The sequence below is a fragment of the Prenolepis imparis genome, unplaced genomic scaffold (assembly GCF_030444845.1).
Source record: "Prenolepis imparis isolate NDT839.2.m4 unplaced genomic scaffold, iyPreImpa1.0 SCAF_9, whole genome shotgun sequence".
Classification (NCBI taxonomy): Eukaryota; Metazoa; Arthropoda; class Insecta; order Hymenoptera; family Formicidae; genus Prenolepis; species Prenolepis imparis.
In genome coordinates, this window is record NW_028141167.1 from 838425 (window position 1) to 859717 (window position 21293).

General features: G+C 36.0%; 2 protein-coding genes across 4 annotated transcripts; one reads left to right on the top strand and one right to left on the bottom strand.

Annotated features, from left to right (window-relative positions):
* Window positions 1-401: 401 nt before the first annotated feature.
* On the top strand, window positions 402-6700 carry LOC145940847 (ribosome biogenesis protein WDR12 homolog). The gene is made up of 9 exons (XM_083046465.1): window positions 402-662; window positions 743-828; window positions 1106-1316; window positions 1428-1568; window positions 2994-3169; window positions 3434-3504; window positions 3594-3840; window positions 4116-4248; window positions 4597-6700. Exons 1-9 carry the CDS (start codon window positions 493-495, stop codon window positions 4733-4735), a joined length of 1374 nt encoding a protein of 457 aa, XP_082902591.1. The 5' UTR covers window positions 402-492; the 3' UTR covers window positions 4736-6700.
* A 1839-nt stretch (window positions 6701-8539) lies between these two features.
* Window positions 8540-21261, bottom strand: Shep (RNA binding motif single stranded interacting protein alan shepard). 3 transcript variants are annotated; one of them, XM_083046468.1, is made up of 10 exons: window positions 21199-21261; window positions 20511-20725; window positions 20132-20190; window positions 19632-19756; window positions 13793-13944; window positions 13390-13543; window positions 13087-13281; window positions 12505-12597; window positions 12110-12276; window positions 8540-11988 (listed from the first exon to the last, which is right to left on the bottom strand). In XM_083046468.1, exons 2-9 carry the CDS (start codon window positions 20636-20638, stop codon window positions 12127-12129), a joined length of 1056 nt encoding a protein of 351 aa, XP_082902594.1. In that variant the 5' UTR covers window positions 20639-20725; window positions 21199-21261; the 3' UTR covers window positions 8540-11988; window positions 12110-12126. The 3 variants fall into 3 exon arrangements, with proteins under 3 accessions (XP_082902594.1, XP_082902593.1, XP_082902592.1); XM_083046467.1 differs by having other exon boundaries at window positions 13793-13950; XM_083046466.1 differs by having other exon boundaries at window positions 13793-13950; window positions 19605-19756.
* Between the last annotated feature and the right edge of the window lie 32 nt (window positions 21262-21293).

A 21293-nucleotide genomic window follows, 5' to 3' on the forward strand; every position in this document is an offset into this window, starting at 1 on the left:
CGAGGAGCTTCAAATAATTCTCCGAGTCTCGCTCTCTCGTGAACTTTAAATTTTCCGCTCTTTCGGAGGGGCGAACTCAAGTTGGCGCTGAAAGCTGTATCCGTCATTGATTATGTAATGCGATGATGTGAAAGCTAGGGGCGTGAAAATGATTGGAGAGAGCAGTGTTGCCAATTTCAAGTCGCGCAACACGGGACGAGAGAGAGAGAGAGAGAGAGAGAGCGGCATGTCGATGTGCGCGACGCGTTCGATTTTGAATCGACTTTTGACCTTCGGCGGCGTTCGGCGCTGCGTCGGAATTCGGTCCGCTGAGTGGGGGAAGGGGGTGGGGGACTGGGCGTTGGGGGGGATGCGCGCGCGGCGCACCGGCGCGCGCATCCCCCCACCCAGCTCCCCACTCCCTCTACGTAGCCTCCCGTCGCCGAGAGAGCGCAATGAACCGAACGAACTCTTGTATGCGAGAGAGAAAGCATGTGCACGTAATTTCACAATATGGCGTCCACTCCCCTCTGCCCCACTACTTGTCACGTGACCAATTTCGTATCCGAGAACGCAAATGTGAGCGGCACTGAAATTGACTCATGCTTTTCCACGATGGAGATTGTGCGTTCTGATGGGAACGAAGCCCAAGTACAAATTCGTTTTGTAACCAAACAACAGCGGTAGGAATTCGTTTTTCTCTCTTTTTATCGCGTTGTGAATTTTTTAAATTTACATCTTGATTTATGAATGTCTTTTTCAGATATGCAGTACCGAATTATCCTCTGTCGGTGCACAGTTCGATAGTCGCCAGTGAATTAAACACTATAATAAATGAACTTTTGAAAGGTGAGGAAGAATTTTTGTATGAAAATGTATGAAATATCTTTCGAGTTGTTGACATCTTATTTATTTTCAAACACTTCCCAAACTTATTTAATATATATCACTTTTATATTCAAGTATGTTTATCATGTTTTGCCTAGCACATGTGGTCATAACTTTATAAGGAATATTTCATATATAATTATAATATAATAATATATAATTTTTACATGTCTAATTATTTGAGTTACTTAAGTAAAAGAGTGTCTCTATAATTTTTATCAACTGATTGTATTTGCAGAGTCAAATGATGTCCACGATGAAGTGGAATTTGATTTCTTGGTTTGCTCACAATTCTTACGTACTTCTTTGGCGGAACATATCGCAGACAGGGGAGCTTTTACAGAAGAGGTGATAGACGTGGAATATGTAGAAAAGCATCCCTTGCCAGAACCAAAGGATTGTTTGATACATGACGATTGGGTATCAGCTGTTGCTGTTTGCAACAAATGGTTGGACTTCTTATCGTTATGAAATTAAAAAAAAAAAAAAGATAAAAAGTATATTCTGTATCTCTATATACTTATAATTAAGATATTAACATTATCAATTTTTCTATTTAGGATCCTAACTGGTACTTATGATAATAAACTGCATATATGGACATCAAAAGGTAAACATCGTCTTGTGATTCCTGGACACATGTCTCCCGTCAAAGCAGTGGCCTGGATATCTCTCAATGATGATAACGCTTCCTTTGTCAGGTAATTGTTTCAAAAAATAACATCAATTTTACATCCTTTCTATGAATTTCATGTTTACATTTTTTATACAAATCATCATAACAAATGTTCAAACAAATTTCTGTGCTGTCCTTGAAACGAGTAAATAAAAGTTTAAATAATATCAAAATTAAGATAAGGCTCGTGTATAATTAAAATCAAACAATCAATAATAGGCCAACTTGCGAGCCGAATAATCAAGATGTTAACAGATTCTTTATTAAGGAATAAATTAAGTTTATTAAAAAAACATGTAAACGTTTCAACAGTACAACTGTCTTTTTCAATACAAAAACTTAAGACATATTATTACCTTAAAAATGACAATTTAAAATTTGTTTAGAAAGAGACTATATCTAACTGCTAGATTAATTAACAAATTACTATAAATGTTGAATATACCGCAACATGACAAGTACATGGTTATATTAGGAAACAAAAATTCAACTGAATACGGACGCTGATAGATCTAATTTTATCGCTGGTAAACGCATAAAACAGACAATCAGGTTTTCCTCGATGTCACATTTTGAACAACGTCTAATTTTAAGATCCGATATTCGTCAGTGTGTTAAACATGTGCTGTAGAAATAATGTGACATGTAACTCTAGAGAGCAATTTACAACATATCTTTTTTTAATTTTAAAATAAAGCGACAGTACTTACACGAGTGTCAAGTCAAGAGAAACTCGCGATTATTATCCTCATTATAATTGTTCTTGTGTAACGAAACTGTTATAGAGCATGATTATAAGTCGAAGGGACAACGCCAACTAATATTTATTTAGTTATTACAAGGTTATTATATATATTTCTATGTTAAGAAGACTCAGACAATTTAGATAAAACATCAAAATAAGAACTGTCAAGAAGTTCGGTGTCTTTTTTTAAATTAATACTGTTCTTTTGCTCTTTAATGTATAACATTTCTGAAATTAATCTTTTATGATAATTTCTTTCATGGTCTAGAATTTTGGTATTGCCCCAATCGAATGTATGTGTTAAATTCACAATGTGTTCCGAGACAACCGAATGTCTCGCAGAATCCAATTTTATGTTGTTCTTATGTTCATTTAATCTTGTGTGTAATTGTCGTTTTGTCTGTCCTATGTAAGTTGCATCACAATTATTGCAACTTATTTTGTAAATAACGCCAGCACATTTTAAATTGTCATTTTCAAGGTAATAATATGTCTTAAGTTTTTGTATTGAAAAAGACAGTTGTACTGTCGAAACGTTTACATGTTTTTTTAATAAACTTAATTTATTCCTTAATAAAGAATCTGTTAACATCTTGATTATTCGGCTCGCAAGTTGGCCTATTATTGATTGTTTGATTTTAAAAGTTTAAATATGTCGCAGAAATAAGAGCAGTTAATAATGACTTTTACAAATCATGTACACAGTGCGTCGATGGACCAAACATGCATGATATGGAATTGGGATATAATGAAGAATTCTGTGGAGTGTGTACATGTTTGCAACGGACATAAAAGAAGTGTCGAAGCAGTCAGCGTAAACTATGACAAAACGTTAATGGCAACTGGCGCCTGGGACAATATGCTCTTTGTATGGTCAACATGTAAGTATGCTAATGAAAAATTAAGACACATAGTTTCTTAAATAAGAGTCTCAATTCATATTTTCCAAAAATGGAAATGCGATACAACAAATACATTTTTCATGGCTTCGTGAACAAAAAATTTTCTTAGTTTTAAAAAATATTGAATTTCAAAGAGATTTGAAAAAACATTTACTACGAAACAGTTTAAATAGGGAATGTAATCCGCCAATAAAACGACTGCATGAAATGACAATTAATAAGATTTCTTTTTTGCTGATTAAGCTACACAAGAAGATGATGACGTGGAATCGGCGTCAAAAAAGGCAAGATCAGAATACGCTAATAAAACGAAGGTGCGTCATAAATTAACCTATTGAAAAAATTGTCTTAAAATTCATCATCTTGTATTCCATATGATTATCATGCATCGTTTTACATGCAGGCTCCAAAGCGCGCGATGAAGGGACACAAGCAGGCAATCAGCGGGATTGTGTGGTCTGACAAAACAGAAATCATCACGAGCTCGTGGGACCACACCATAAAGGTTTGGGATTCGGAATTAGGCGGTATCAAGCACGAGATTCATGGCGATAAGTGTTTCTTCGACATTGACTACTCGCCATTGTCACGTGCTGTGATAACAGGATCGGCCGATCAACACGTGAGGCTGTACGACCCGAGATCTGCAGGTGCTTAAAGTTTCGATTCGGAATATCTTGTCGATCGTATTTAGAAACACTTAGGAAAATATTGAAAAATTAAAATACTTACAACTTAAAAAAAATCAACTCACATGTTTTATCTGTAAAATTAAATCATTGAATCTTTTTTCGATTTTAGATTAACGCAGAAAATTTGCCGAGTCTTGAAGTTTTCCTAATTTTTCTAACTTTTGATTAATTCGACATTTAATGAATGGATATTTCAGATTAAATATTTACGCTCGTGTTTTATGATTTTATAGAGGGTGCGATTTTGAAAATCAAGTTCACCTCTCACTCGCAGTGGGTGGCGTCGGTGCGTTGGTCGACTGTAAACGAACATCTCTTTGTCTCGGGAGGGTATGATAACCTCGTCAAGTTTTGGGATACCAGAAGGTTAGTTACAGATTGTAACATACAATGTGCAATTCTTAAAAAAAAAAAAATCAAACTGAAATTTCGTGTGGTCTTGTGATTGAGTTTTAAGAATTATTTTTCCAGAGAATTAGAATTTGCCAATCTTAATATATATTTAAATATTAAATTATAAAGTTCAGTATCAAATTGTTGCTTAAAAAATTATTTTTTAATTAAAATTACGCGTTAAAATTCAGACATTTAGTATAAGAAACATATGGGAACACAAAAATATAAAGTTTCCAGACGTAAATTAAGAAAGTAATAGTTTGTCTATAATACTGTAATACTGAATTATCTATTAATGTTTAACGATTCGTCTTCCAGCCCTAAGGCACCGCTGTTTGATCTCATGGGACACGAAGACAAGGTCCTCAGCTGCGACTGGTCGAATCCTGAGTTGATAGTCTCCGGTGGTGCGGATAACACGCTAAGGATATTCAAGTCTAAGCATGTGGCGTGCTAATTATAAATGTGATAAACTGTTATAAAACGGAAGCATCATATACATCGATAATCGACGCAGAAATAAACGAGAAATTGCTCGTAAACAATTTAGGTATGAATTCGTAATATTAATAGTAAATAATTTTGAGAAACTTGAAAAACAATTAATATGATTAACAATAATTGAGATCGCAAAAGGCGATCTCTATTATTTTAGCACCGATTATTATATAATATATATAATTACATATTATATATATATAATATATATAATTTGTGCATTTCGTTTAAGAACTTTATATCTGTTTATATTTATCGATCTTTTCTTTAAACGAGAGATTGCAATAATGAGTTAAAATCGAAAAACTGATCGCATTCAATCACATTATTGTCGTATGTGAAGAATGTAAAAACCGGACCGATACACGAATGCAATAATAAAAAAACCGCTATAACTGATTCTAATAAATAGGGCGTCTATTGATTATGAATGTGCTTCATACTTGAACATTAGCGCATTTCCCGTTGCGTCTCTCTTTCTCTTCAAGGAAACTCATGCCGGATAGGTGAAGTAAGAGAGTCGTGTCGCTCGGCATAAATCCCCAAAACAGATCGTTTATTGATCAAAAATAAGGGACGATAATCGTGACGAATTTGGGAAATTCGCTTCCCCGCATCGCGAAGTATTTAATTATTTACCAAACCGTTTCTTCATTACTCGTGTAATTCTAAAAAGACCACCGATTCAAGTGTGCACGCCCCTATAGCAGAGACACACATTTTAGGGTGTATGCGTTAATAATACAGGAGCAGCGGAGAGCGTGCACCCTCGCAATAGCACGCGCATTCTTTCTTTTTCCCCCTCTTTTTCTTTCTGTACAAGTTCTGTGTGTGTGTGTGTGTGTATATGTATGTGTGTGTGTGTGTGTGTGTGATTTCTGCACACAAGTGTGTCTCTGTATGTAAAATAGGCAGATGATGGTTCTCTTCGAGTACGCGTTATCTTTCTGCTTTTTCTTCTTTTTTTCCCCTTTTGAAGTTATGGCATACACCTACGTACACACACGCGCACACGCTCCTTCTCTCACTTTCGCTCGCACATTCTCTCTCGTCGATTCTCGTCGTCTGCTCGCAATATTTTCGTCGCGCGCGATTTTTTTCGTCCTTTTTTTCCGTTTTTTTGTCATTTGTTTGCTTGTTTAATCTCTCCGAAGATTCTATCTAAAAATTCCCACGTTATCTCTTCGCACACAAAGACTAGCGTTTTTTTTTAAACGATCCAAAATAAACTAAGGGCACTTTTTAGTGGCTTATGCTCCATGTGTCATCGTCGCGCGTGTTACGTTCCCTCCCCCCTCGCTTTACGTTCTTCTTCGAGCTTTATTTTCGTCATTTTTTTTCATTTTTTTTTTATTTATTCATGAAAAATCTAATTCTGACTTGTTTCTTGTGTTAAACTTTGTTTTATTACAGCACCTATTCGACTTCCTAAGAGTCTCCCTAGATCTCTTAACTAGCTATGACACAACTTGTCTTAACGTCTAAAGATTTTTTTTTCTTATTACATGCTAAAACGCTTTTTTTCTTCGTCCTTGCCTTAAAAGTACTCTCGAAATTCTACAAATTGATCCTCGCGCGCGGATTTAAAAAGAGACCTCAGCGTCCGACGACATCGTTTTTTTTTCTCCCCGTTTTTCTTTTTGTTCCTGTATTTTTTTTTCTCCCTCCGGGGCCAAACCTTGGAAAGACGACGCAAAATAAGCGGGGTACACGGGGTACACGTGTCTCACATCTCTCGGTTCCGTCGTGTAGTGTATTACATTACGCACACAAGTCCCGCTTCCTTCGTTTCCAGTTCGTTCGTCGCCGAACACGAAGGACGAGCGGAAATACAAATGCAAAAAGAAAGAAGGGACAAAAAGGGTGGAGGGGCGCGGAGATACAATCGGCGGGGGGGAGGAGGAAATGTGGAAGAAGAAACAAAGATGTCGACTAATTACAACTATGTCGCTTAACAAACACGTGTAAAAACAATGACTTAAAAACTTGGAAAACTAAGGACTGTACAAATCGAAGTACAAGACGATGATCTAGTCACCTCGGACCTCGCTTTTTTTTTTTCTTTTATCGCTAAATTTTCGCACTCACTCTCGCACGCAACAAACGCACGCATTCGCACTCTTAAGCCGATCTCGACTAAACATTATTTTACTTAAAAACATCCTATATCATTTCGTCTCTCGTTCTTCCTCCACGCTCTCTCAATCGATTCCTCCTCTCTCATCTTCTTTTCTACAATCAGAGCCTATCGACTATGGTATGTCTAATCTAAAAAAGTGCCTATGCTAAAATTCTAGAGAAAGCTTTACGCTGGAAAGCAGCATCGTCCGCGGCAGAAGAACCGTCTTCTTGCCCGAAAACCCCTTGGTGGCTGTAGACACCGCGGGGAAGCTCGCGAGCTCTCTCACGGCAAAGAAGCTCCGCGTTAGAAGCAAAGAATCGTACAAGAGGAGGAAAAAAAAAGATTCATATGATTTTTCGCTTCTGACGTCCGATACACCGATATACACCACGAAGGGGAAGAGACTACCGAGGATCGCGTTTTCGCGCGCCGAAAATCCGAATCTTCTAGAATATAATATCGGTTTCTAGATGATTGCGGGGAAGGAGGTGTATGTGGCGACTCTTTCTCTTCGCCGTGGCGAAATTCGCCGCGAGCTCCCGCGCCCTATCGTGGTGATTGAAATTCAAAAGCCCACATCCGGCCAGCCCACGCACCCGACCCGCGGTGCGCAGCAAGCAAATAGTTCCTTACTATTTATACAATTATACAAGTATAGCTCATATATATATATATATATATATATATATATATATATATATATATACTGTAGAATAATATATATATATTTATCAATTAAAATATGAATAGCCAGTCAGTCTTGACGGGTGCGAGGTGCATAGGCTGAACGGTGCCCCATGCCCGTGTTCCCTTCCCTTCCTGTAAGGTAAGGCTACAGGGGACACGGAAAATGAGAGGCATATATAATATATATCTATATGTTATTCGTATCCTAACTATTAACTATAATATAGCTAAACTATTGTTCTACCTAACTACCGTTGTAAACTTAAATTAGCCGATAAAAGATCGCCCCGTTCCTTATTTTTATCTCCTAAAGTTTATCTCGAGCGAGTGCTCACTCGTCGCTCACTCGCACTTAATCCTAAGGATTTTTTTTTCCTCTTCATCAAGTTCAACTCTCTAACTATCTACGCGCGAGACACGTTGCATCGCGCGTGCTCGAAAAAAAAAAGAAAAAAAAATGTAAAGACGCGTCTCTCCGCGCGTTCTCTGTACACATAATTAATTATGCTCTCGCTCACGATCGCTTTTTCTTTCTCTCGCTTCGTATCTAGCCCCGGCCATCTTTTTTTTCCATTTCTCTCTTTATCTCTCCTACGGAATCTCCTTGCCTGTATTTTGAGGATGCTGGGACGCACGATAGTGTGTCCTCATCATCCCCTTCTGAACGGGTCGGCGCAACTATTACTGCTGCTCTATTTACTCACATTTCTCCCTCTTCTTTCTTTTCGTTTGGTCGGTCACGATAATTACTTTAGTTTTTTTTTTTAGTTGTATACAAGTCTATTTAGTAAAATTCTCAAAATTTACTATTAAAATCACATGTGGATTTTTTTGTCAGTCAATTGGTGACAATCTCGCCTTGTGCAACAAATACACTATACGCATTCGCTAATAGATGCTTCTCTCACTCTCGCTTCCATCTCGGCTTTATCCCCTTTCTCTCTCTCATACACACTCTTTTCATCTCGCACTCACTCTCTCTTTCGCACTCATCCTGTTTTTTTTTTTTTTTACTTTTTACTTTAATGTGTGGAGTCAAATCGAGTAATAAGTCTGTCTCTTAAAAAATAGCTCATACTTCGCCTTTCTACTTCTTCACCTTCTTTTTTTCTCAATTTATCTCTCTCACTCTCGTCATCAAATCGTGATGTATCAAAATAAACTAAATATATTATTTACTTCAAGTCTCAACAGTGTAAAAATCTTTCATACGTTTAGATGACATCAATAATAGTAAATCGTTAATTATAATAATACATCGTCTCATTATTATAATATTATAATAATAACTACACGACTCGGCTTTCTTTCTTTCGCTCTTTCGTTCTTTCTTTCTCTCTAAAACTCTAACTACCTGTCAGTTTGCTGCCATCGCCACTTCTACTTCAGCTTCATCATTTTCTTGTATGTTATGCGAATAGCCTGGAGCTCTCGCATATATTTTTTGGTAAAAAGCTTTTCTACATTTTCTCCCTCTCTTTCGCTCTTTCATTCGATCCTCGACTCTCAATTCCTAGACAGACAATGTAAAACTCTGCATCAATGATGACGGTGATGAATTATAGGGAGAGGAGGCATTCATAAGAGAGGGAAAAGAGATGGGAGATCTCGTTGGACGTAGGTGTAAACGTGAGAATAATCAAGACTTGAACGGGCAACATGATGATTTTAATGGATTCAAATAATATAATCATTTACTTTTGCAAATTCCAATTTTCTTTTCTTTTGGCAAAATATACTTACTTTAGTAAATACAGAGTTATCGCGCAAAGTCGCGTAACAACGCTCTAAAAATTTTCAACTTTCTTAAATCGAAACTTCTGATTGATCATCTGACGAATATTCTCGCGCGATGTTACTTTATGATTTATTTACAACTATTAATTTGAACATCCTGAAAGATGACAAAATGTCGTCTCGATTACTCTCTTTCTCTCTCCTCGATCTGTTTGAACACGCGCACACGCGTGTGTATGTGTATGTATACGTATACATGTGTGTACGACTGTAGATCGATGCATCTTGTATCTTTGCTTCCCATCCTTTTTTTTTTTTTTTTTTTTTTTTCGAGAGTAACGCGCGTTTCCTCGATAAAATAAATTAATTTACACTCTAATCATACTCGTCTTGTGTAACAAACCCACTTTTATCAGTTTTTTTTCTTATCTTTCTCTCGATCTCAGACATACTCTCATCCTCTCGCGCTCTATTTCTCGATTCGTCGCAGTTTGATTTTTCTAGAGACTCTCTCTCATTTTTTAAATATTTATTTTTATCATTATGGACTGCCCGTGATATACGTGTATGTGTCTATTTTTTCTTCTGTTACAGTCCGACAATTCCGTTCGATAATGCATGCAATTACACGTACAAAATCTATCAAATTGATAACGAAAACAAATGTATATAGAGATATTTATAACGTGAAAACAATTACAGATATATTAACTAGAAAACCAAATTTGGCGTCGTATCTGAATTTATCGATACGTAAAAATATATTATTATAACAATCCTTTTCTTGTACCCTTCATTCCCTTTCGCACTCTTCCTTTCTCTCTCTCTCTCTCATTTAACGGATCTGTCTGCAAAAGGCACGATTTAAAAAAAAATTGTATTTAAACTATACAATTAAAAATCGATATTGATCCGTAGCGCAATCATCGTAGATATAATGCTACTTTTTCTTTTTCGTACAATAATTATATCCAGTATATACTCTGAAATTTTCCCTTTTCACATAGTACAAAGAAAATTTTATCGTCGTATTTCCTCTTTTCCAATTTGTCTCCAAAAAGTTATCTACAAATTAACAGAAAAAAAGTAAGAAAGAGAATAACAATTTTTTCGTTTTTTACATTGAATACGATTCCCAAATTGCTCCATCATGTCACATTCTAAGAAATTTGTGATTAAAATTGCAAAAATAGGCTGTTTTCATGTATTTTATCACATTTATTGTTACAGTATATGATGTATTGAAGAGATTTTGTCGCAATAAAGATAATATAGTGAAATACATTAAAATAGCTTCTTTTTGCAATTTTAATTACTTCGATGTGATGGAACAATTTGAGAAAATTAGATTCACGAAAAAATAAATAAATAAAAAAATAACGAGAATTGATTATCCTCTTTCGTTTGAAAAAAAATTTTTGATTGAATTCTAATAATTTATCGTTACAAAAAAAAACAAAAATTAAATAATTTAAAAAAGATACCTCTACGCGACAATGTGCTCGACGATATTATACCCAGCTTGGAATGTCTCTGAACATCTTAACAAAACGGAAAAAAGAAAAATCCGAAAAGAGAACACGTGAACTCATGAACAATGAGAATGTATGGGTGTTTCTGTCAGTGTAATCTGTATAGTCTACATAATCGGTATATCAAATATTGATGTGGGTGAAGTGTACGCTCTCGTGGAAGACGCGTGCTTTAAGCACGTTCTCAACGGAAAAGCTACGCAAATGAGCGCCTTTTTCGAGATTTGCAGTCATAATTCTGAATCTTTGAATTTCTCCTCTCGATGTTATATCTGTCAATCCTATCACACATCTGGAAGTAGCGCACTCTCTCCCTCTCTTTCGCCATCTTTCTCCCTCTCTCTTTCTCTCTCCGTATATTATTATTATTTACTATTATTTCCTTAGGAAGAATTCTCCTTTATATATTTCTGAGCAGCATTACTTTTTCTTCTCCTTTATTCGTTTTTTTTTCCTTACAATTTGCACACGCACATACTTTCTCTCACTCTCTCTCTCTCTTTTACTCGTTAAAATACTTATTCATACTCTCGAATTCTCGAGATCAGTTTCGATCAATTTCTGTCTCATCTGTTCTTAGTAAACGTAATACCTAAAGTTACATCATGGAAGCCTATCAGCTTGACACTAAACTGTCCTTTGTAAATAACTCAGTTTTTTTTGTCACTGTATGTGTATGTATGTATTGTGTTTTATTGTGTATATAGGATTGTATGTGTTACCGTTACATAGATAACTTTAACGGAGCCATATCGGTGCGGAAGCACATGCTGGTCCGCGCGGATGACACGTGATTGCTCTCATGCATTTTTTTCTCCTCTATTTCTTCATTTCTATTTTCTCTCTTTCGCTCTTTCACATTCTTTCAACATTCATTCTGCCTACTCGTTGCAAAATATCAACTACTTTCCCCTATTTACTGATGGATAAAACGTATAAAACATCGCTGGCAAGTCAATTTATCGTGAGGAAGAATCTTATCCGTTACGTAATGTAGTTTTGTTTCAAATCTATATTCTTCTTAGTATAATTCCGCTCGATGTCGGTTGCTGTCGCTCGTTCTACGCGTGTCTCTTCATGCGTCAATCAGTATGCCTTTTTCTAACTTATGTAACTCTTAGCGCGATCGTACATCTGCAAAATTCGAAAGATCGCTTTAGTACGTTGTGTCGCCCTACTGCGAGCGAAGGAATTTATAATTCGGCACGATATTATCGCATCGTGCGTCATTACAAGAGGGAAAAAGAATTCTGACCTATTGTAAACCGTGGCCTACTTAGGCTGCTGAGCCTGGTATTGTTGATAGGAATCGTCGGGGGACGCTGCGTTACTCGTCTGCTCCGACTCGCCCAATGGCATAGTATGAATGATGCTAGGGGCCGGGTAAGTGGTGTAAGGATAGGGATGCGGGCTCGCTATGTACTGAAAAGTAAAAACAACAAGACGATTAACTCTCGTTTTTGTGTCGGCGTTAATTCGAATCAATCTAGTTTGAGCAACATATACATGTTCGAAAGACGATGATAGTCTTTTAAATCATGAAGTCATCCTTTGAGATTTTCTTTATCATTGAAATAATCTTTAAGTTTCAATCTTGGAGACGTCTTTCGAACTTTGTGCTTGGACAGTTGATAAAAAGCCGATACTCACGGAACCAGTGCCGAGATGCAAAGTAGACATCTGCGTGGTAAGCTGAGGAATCATACTGTACTGCGGATTGCTAGGATCGGCCGACGGTATCATCTGTAACAGAGAGAGAGAGAGAGACAAAGCTCGATGATGAAAAAGCAAGCGATAATGTCTTGAGAAAAAAAAAAAAAAATAAATAAAATAGAGAATATAAAAACCTCGTAATAAAACTGAAACAGCAATTGAACACGGTTTTTTCGAAAACAAGCAAGTAATTCGACAATATGGTTTAATAATTATACAATTTCATAGACATCGATATCTCAAAGTGTTTCAAATCAAAGTATTCCTAAACATCGCTAGACTATAAACGCTAAAACGATTATATTTTGAAGAAGGTAGCATTGATTTAGACTGAATGAGATTCATGTTCAGATTTAAAGCGGTTCATCTATTCAATTTTATTCCCGGAAGAATTATTGCATATGCAAAAAAATTATGCTAATCTCTTGGATTATAAAGCCCGGATACAAAAGTCAAAGTTCTCCTTCAATTACGTGAAACGACGAAAATAAAATGAACGGAAAGTGTACAAAAACTCACGTCAACCTGTTGCATATGTGGTGGGGAAGGATGCACAAGATAAGGTGCCACCCAGGGAGTGCCTGGTACACTGTAACCAGGCAATGCCTGACCGTAGTGACGGCTGTATTGCGTCAGGGTCGCCGCGGGAAGCATGTGAGTCGCAGCAACGCCGTTTTGACCGACGCCGCTCGTGTCATAATTCAAAGTCATGTTCTGAAAGAATGCAGAAATAATGATAAACTGGCGTATTCTTTGAAATATCAACAATCGCGAGACAGGATTGTTACAAGAATTTTCGTATCGATTAAAGACAATACGTACTTCTCCAGTTTCTCTCCATATTGTACTCTTGAACAACGATTTTTTCTTGTTTCCACCATCAGCGAACTTGACTAATAGTGGATCCTTTGCGCCTGGCAGCGCTTTTCCGTTGAACATCTGGATAATTTGCTCGCATTTTTCTTTAGATTCCATTCTGTAACAGCCGTTAGAAATATCGAATCACTCTCAAGTTCTGATGCAATTAATTAGTACGCATACACACGTTATATTACAATACTGACATTTTTAAATCGTCCTATGACATGAAATAATATAAGAAAATGATGCGATATACTAATTTCTTTTATTTCTCAAGACAAGACGGACTAATCTTGCAAACGAAGCAGACGCAAGCTCTCACAGGAAATCAGTAGTATCAGCATATCGTGAATTTCATGCGAACCTTGCGAATCCGACACCTTTGCTTTGACCCGAAGTGTCGCGGAGGATGCGAGTTGAAATGACCTGTCCATATTGAGCCAGTAACGCCTCGACGTCGTTCTCCTTGAAGGTCAATGGTAGATTGGCAATGTACAGATTGGTGGGGTCCTGCTCCTGTTGCTGGGAAGAGAGTAAAGACACTATGCAATTACTTGTGTAACAGAGCTATAAGATGAATATATCGAGATTTGCAAACCAATCTGAGCGGACTATCATTTTAACTTCCACGACTTGTATATATATATCGCCGCTTTACTCTTTTCATCACGATTACAAATGGATGCACAGGCGAAACGATTTACAGACTCGAAACTCGACTTGACACGCCTGCAAAATTTCTTCAACTATATTTCAGAAATATCTTGTACAATATAGAGATATTATTATTATCATAAATTGATATAAAACTATGAATAAATAATAGGGAGAATCTTGCGACGAATGAGTGTGCCATGTGTGATTACGTGATTTTTTTTTCTTAGTCTGGAACGTTAAAATGATATTTGCGAGTTTTACCGAAGATTGAAATAATAATAATAATAATAATAATAATAATAATAATAATACACGGAAAGACATTTATTCTCGGAAAACAAAAAGAACGAGACGTAATCTAATTGTAATCTCGGGAAAAAAAAAATAAATAAATAAATAAAAAGAATGTAAACGGTAAAAAGAGCCTCGTCGAAGTACAATCAACGTTTCTACAAATACATTGATACACTACGAGAAAAGATCATGAAATTATAATAGGAATCATCATCTAAATTTCGAAACAAGCGCAAAGTAGAACGAACGGGAGAGTTTTATATCGAAGACCGATATCGCAACGTGAAACCGTATTAAAGATAATTATTATTCTCAATGTCGGGAGGTTATCATGCTTCATGGCAATTTCATTACCACATTCTGGTGGCTCTCTAAATTTGCTTGCTTTTTAGGATGCATTCGATTTATCTCTCGGCTAACAAATATCTATATATATGTATATATAAATATATATATACGCTATATCTCTAAAAAATTCGATTCTCTCGAATTTGTATCCTTCTCGCGCGGAGCATGCTCGCACGAGAATAAGATATTAATTAGATAAGTCTACACATACACATCGTTATACAGTCATTAACAATCCTCGCGTCAAAGACTCCAGCTCTATCGAAAGAAAGATTGTGTCGTTTCTACGGATAAGCCCTAAGAAATAGAGGCACAATAGAGATAAGAGCGAGTGAGCACAGCTAAAAAATCACAGATGTAATATAAATAAATAAATCAATCAATCAATCAAATAAGAAAGTAAAAAAAGGTCAGATATTGGTATAATAAAAAAAAAATTACAGTTCTCTCTACTGCAGTTATTAGACAAATTTTCATTGATGGACGAAATATATTTCTCGTAACATATGTGTACGAGATAACGATAAGAGTACATCGCCTGTGCATACATTTTGTCGCGTTTCACGGACAATGGAATGGGAACAAATTTGCTCGATGCTATTGTACACGTGGGAGTGGACTTATTTGATGCAAAACGCGCCGTTTGCGCAATGTCGTCTCGAGTTGCATCGGATGGTATTTAAAAATTTCGTGACGCGTGTAACCGATACGCCCCGTTAAATGTGCATTAACGCGAGAATACACGACCGAAATTTCTGTACCGGTCCAAGGATTATATAGCTCGAAAATAGCTATAGGCTCTCCGTGTCCATTTAAAATATCTAATATATTATGTACACGTGTCAAGAACCGTCTCCGTCGTCTTTATAGATAACCATTCAAAGCGGTAACAAAGAATAGGTTTAAATAACAAATGGCATTTCATTGGAAACAGAGAGAGAGAGGGGGGGGGGGAGAGAGAGAGAGTGAGAGAGAGTGTGAGGGGGGGGGAGGGAGAGAGAGAGAGAGAGAGAAAGATATAGAAAATGAGGGAAAAAGAGGGAAAAAGAGAGAAAGAGAAAGTGAAGCGTGATAAAAAAAAGCACAGATATTTTTACGTATACATATATACATACATATATGTATATATACAGTTATGTAAGTGAATGAACGAACGAGAAGAAAGAAAGCGAGACTTTGGACGAACACATGTCGCACAAAACACATAATATATGTGAACGTGGACACGGACGTACATATACATATGTGTTCATGCTCCGTTTATGCCGTTTAACGATTCCGTTAAAGAGAGTAAAACAAAATGTGAAATAAAGGACGAGACAACGAAAGAGAAAAATTAAAAAAAAAAAATAAAGACAGAAAGAGAGAGAAAGATATGTGTACGTATTTTGGATGATATACTGATGATGCACCCTCAAGCATATTTCGAGATGCCACCACTTCTCCGTCAACATATAATAAATCAATCAAAATATCTACGATTACTTGAGTATACTTATACTTTACGACAATTTACTTCAATCTTGCGAATGCATTAAAACAAAAGAACGAATAATGAAAATATCATGATATATAAGCCAGGCTGATGGCATTTAAATATATGCGGGCTGTCGCAGAATGAAGCGAGATTATCGTTTTAACGACGAAGCGAACTCTGTTTTTTCACTACAACGCGAATTAATCGCGTTATTCATCGCGCACACAACCATCCATTCTACGACATTCTGCATATACATATATGGATGATCAAACACAGATATAGAAACTCCATTATTGTTCGAATGTTACTTAACGATTGATTATTTTAATGATATGTCAAAAACGGCACAATTATTCTTAAACGATGTTTTCTCGCAGTGGGCAACATTGTTCGAATAATCGGACGTTTTTTTTTCTTAACACCGTTCGAATAACATTCGAATAATCAAGCTTCCGCTGTTTATTTTAAATGTACTCTTTCTTAATGTATTCTTATTCCGATAAAACAGTTTATACAGATTCGTCGAAGATACGACTCTCGTGCATTCGGAATTTTGCATAAGATTCAACAGTAGTTTGACTTTTAATCTCGTTTTCTAATTTTTCTCTTTTATCTGATTCAGACTATTCACTTTACTCGTGTGACCTCTACGACTCTTCCTCTGTTATGTATAACAGTCTGCATATAGGATAACTGTAATATAAAAATAAGTACTTTTATATTTTTATTTTACACGACTAGTATTCACATTTTAACAATTGATATGACACAATTAATTTTTTCATATGTACATGAAATAACGTTTAGTCAAACTTTAATCTTACGACCAAATTCCCGAGTGCACTTCGTAGGCGTCTTGAGAGACTAAACTTTTATTATCGTAAGTGTACGTGTCAATCAACGAGTCAACCAACACCCCTTTGAGGAAAGATAACGCCTGATTCGAATATAATACCGCGCATCCCTGGGGGGAAGGGATATATAGGATTTTAATCGAGGAGACAGAGATACGACGAGAGATATCGCGCTTTTAGTTATAATATCATATCGCATGCCATCGACATCGTCATTATCATCACACAGCTGCTGATCATCACACCCCGTGCTTTTTTTTACCGCGGCCAGTTTAGAGGAACCATTCCACTTGGAGTTAGTCTTATGGGGGTAAATGGTACAAACACAGGCGGGGAGGATACTTTTTCGTTCGGCAGCGTGTGCTTTTTTCTTCTTTTTTTTTCTCATCTTGCGATTTCGGTCGAACAAGAGATTAATATAAATATTAATATAATACAACGCGTATATAAAGAAGCATCATCTTTTTTATCGCAAAGAGATAAACGATTGCATTATCGAATCTAATTTGGTATAATACAATACGAGTTTTTAAGCTAATACTCTCTTTGGATCACTAATGTTACAAATACTGAGAACATAACGTTGCACAATATATCGACATTAAGGCTCCTGGGTGCTCACCGCGGCCATATTGGATTGTGACGTCAGAGGCGAGAAAGCGCACGCTGAAAATTCTTAGATGCCATTTTTTAATGAAAAGATATTTCGATTAAACAGCACTTCAGATGGCTTTAGCACACTCTTAAAAACCCCCGAAAACTATCCTTTTCCCTTTATAATCAATCAACATCTGTAAAATGATCGAGATATCAGACTTTGCGCATGTGCAAAGACCAGACGGACTGGGTTTCATAATATTACATTTTACAGCTGTTGATTGATTATAAAGGGGAAAGGATAGTTTTCGGGGTTTTTTAAGAGTGTGCTAAAGCCATCTGAAGTGCTGTTTCATCGAAATATTTTTTTATTTCGAAATGGCATCTAAGAAATTTTAGCGTGTGTTTTCTCGCCTCTGACGTCACGATTTCGACATGGTCGGAAAGGAGCCAGGAGCCTTAACCATTGCTAGAATTGTACTACTGATCGCGCTTATGCTGCCATACTTTCAATGCTGTTCTCTCTCTTTTTTTTTTTTGTTATCGACGATTCAGCGAACAAAGCTTCTTTTACATCAAGCTCTAAAATGGCGGTATATTCATAGACAAAAATTAGATTACTGTCGATCTCTCTTGCAAGCATATAATTAATTATATAAATCTAGATTGACACAAATTGAATTGTCGACGACGGATTATTATTGCGTCTCTATAGCGGGGTCTCGAAATTAGTGCCGAAATTCGCAGAATGCAATTCTCAGACATGACGATTGTAAACATAGTGTTGGCATAGCATAGTATCGGCTGTATTTGTGGCCGAGGTATAGCAGCAAACACCGATAGAGAGGTCTGGGAGGAAGACAGAATTACAGACAAAGTATTGGAAAGAATTTCTAGATAAATGAAAGAGAGAAACACAGTGAGAAAGAGAGAAAGAGAGAAAGAGAGAAAGAGAGAAAGAGAAAGAGAAAGAGAGAGAGAGAGAGAGAGAGAGAGAGAGAGAGGTTCTTGATGGAAAAAAAGATATATTACAACCCCCCCAAAGGAATATGTTAAAAAATAGCTGATTTTTCTCCCTAAGCCGGCATGTAAAATTTACATGATTTCTTATAGGTTTTTGGTTGTATATCGTTTGCTGTCAAAGTGTGGGGAAAATAGATAAAAACCTCAAAAATAAGCCATTTATAATCCCTATTCTTCTCTTCTAATACTACATAACTCGTTAAAAACTTTGTATTTGAGACTGTTAACTTGAAATTAATACTAAATAAATTATATTTTATATTATATATATTATATATATAATATAATATTTATTAATATACATTAATGTAAATTAAATAAATAAATTTTACATGCCGGCTCGGATAAAAAATCAGCTATTTTTTTAACATACTCTTTTTATTAGATTTAAATTAGATGGAGATTCTTAGCATCTATGCAACTAGAGAGAACATAAATTTATATAAAAAAAAAAAAAAAAGATCGAAATTTTCTCGTTCATGATATAAATCTTTCTGTATACGAAGTGAAAACTTAATAAATACAAATCGATGTCTTTGGATCGATGCAAAAATGTTTAACTCAGAATTATAATGTTAATTCGTTAAATATAAAAATATATGGCATTTAAAAATAACAATTGTAATATATCGAAACATTGATTGTTGCGTAACATTTCCAATATTACAACAAAAGAGACGTCCGATAAAATGCACGTTTTTGCACTTGTGTAAAGATCGAAGAGAGTGCGATCTATCTTGATCGATTCTCCAAAGTCTCCGAAGTCTGCGAATAAACCGGGGGTGATGAGAAAGGGAATGTATGGAGAACATAATAAAACGCAATGGATAGAATGGGATAAAAAATATAGAAACGACAACGAAAAGAGAGAGAGAAAGAGAAAGAGAGAGAGAAAGAAAGGTTTACTGTTACTCTGGTATTACTCTGTACTTGCATGCACAACCACGTACACTGTCCAGTCTACGGAGCAACCAGATACCCACTTTCGCCATCTGCGCTTGTATCCCCTTGGCGACCAGTGCTTTGACAGCACCCTCTGCCGCCATCGGTGACTCGAAGTCTACAAATCCGTAACCTGCAACATTGTGATCAATATAAATCTTACCGATTTCTTCTTGGAAAATTCTAATATAAAATATATAAATTTTTTTATAGTTGATAGACTTGATAATTTTGTAAATTATACCAGTAAAATTTTCTGAGTTTTTTTTTAATTTTTCCAAGAAAGGTATGATTTTTCCGCAAGTGACAATCTTGTTACGTACAAGAAAGCATAGAGAATCTCTTTTATTTATCAAACAAATTTATTGCGATCTCTCATGCAAATAGTATACTATAAGAATTTTCAGTCAACGCTAATTAATCGACTTGTAACAAAATAAATATATTGAAATAACAAATTAACTTAGGTTAAAGCAAGCTATCGAAGAATGTAAGTGTAATTAATTACCTTTACATTTGTTTGTATTTTTGTCTAAAATTGCCTTGGTGGAAGTTATAGTTCCATATCTGCAAAAATATAAAAAATTTTGATGTAACATATTTATATTAACCTAATTATTTGTTGATACTTGTATTTTAAGACGAAAACTATTGATAATTAATTAATAAAAATTATAATATATTCTAATAGTTGTATAATTTCATAAGTTATTTATGATAGAATAAATTATAATTAATAATGCTACATTTATTTATATTTACAGCATATTCATTTTTTTTCTAGATACATCGTTTCTTTCCGATAAAATTATGACAAAATCTACGATCACGCATTAGATATGCGCGCTGCCTATAACAAACTTATTATATAATACAATACCACTTACTGAGAACACATATTAACGAGGTCTTTGTCAGTCGTATTCTGATTGAGGCCACGGATGTATAGATTTGTTTTGGACAGCTGCTCCGCCTGTTGACCCTGCATAGCGTTGTTACTGAGACTCGTGCTCATTGTCCCACTTTGGCTGCCAGTGGCACTACTAGAGCTGCTGTTAGTGTTCGCCGGAGATGAAGCTGTAGGCACCCGCTGTCCACCATACTGCAAACACATCATTAATAGTCAAATAAAGAGTCAAAGGTAATTGAAACATTCCGCTTTCTTTTACCAGATCGACCCTCGACTATCGATATAGAATATATTGTCTCAAATTCGTAGTCTAAACACGATAAGTCAATTATTTCTATGAAGTTAACATCCCATTTTAAACATTTCGATATAGTCGACAATTTCGTATATATACAATGAAAACGTGAAGTTGTCTACAACAATCAATTGCATCCAATCAATAACAATCTATATCCTATATCCCTTTCTTCTCGTTTACGTAACATAAATATTACACTACGCTTATTAAAGAACGATCTATCTCCTCGTTCTATCGTGTCTCTCGTACTTTTATGTCGTCACGTGATGAAAATCACGTGGACTATCGACCGATATCGCGATGACAGTACTCTGCGTTGATACCACTGCTTCAGAAAGTACTCTAGAGCTAGCAGATCGCAACTTACCGTCGCGTGCTGCGCGTACGTGGCGGTGACGAAAGGATTCGCGGAAGCTGGCAGCTGTTGAGGACCACCAGTACTCTGCGTTGATACCACTGCTT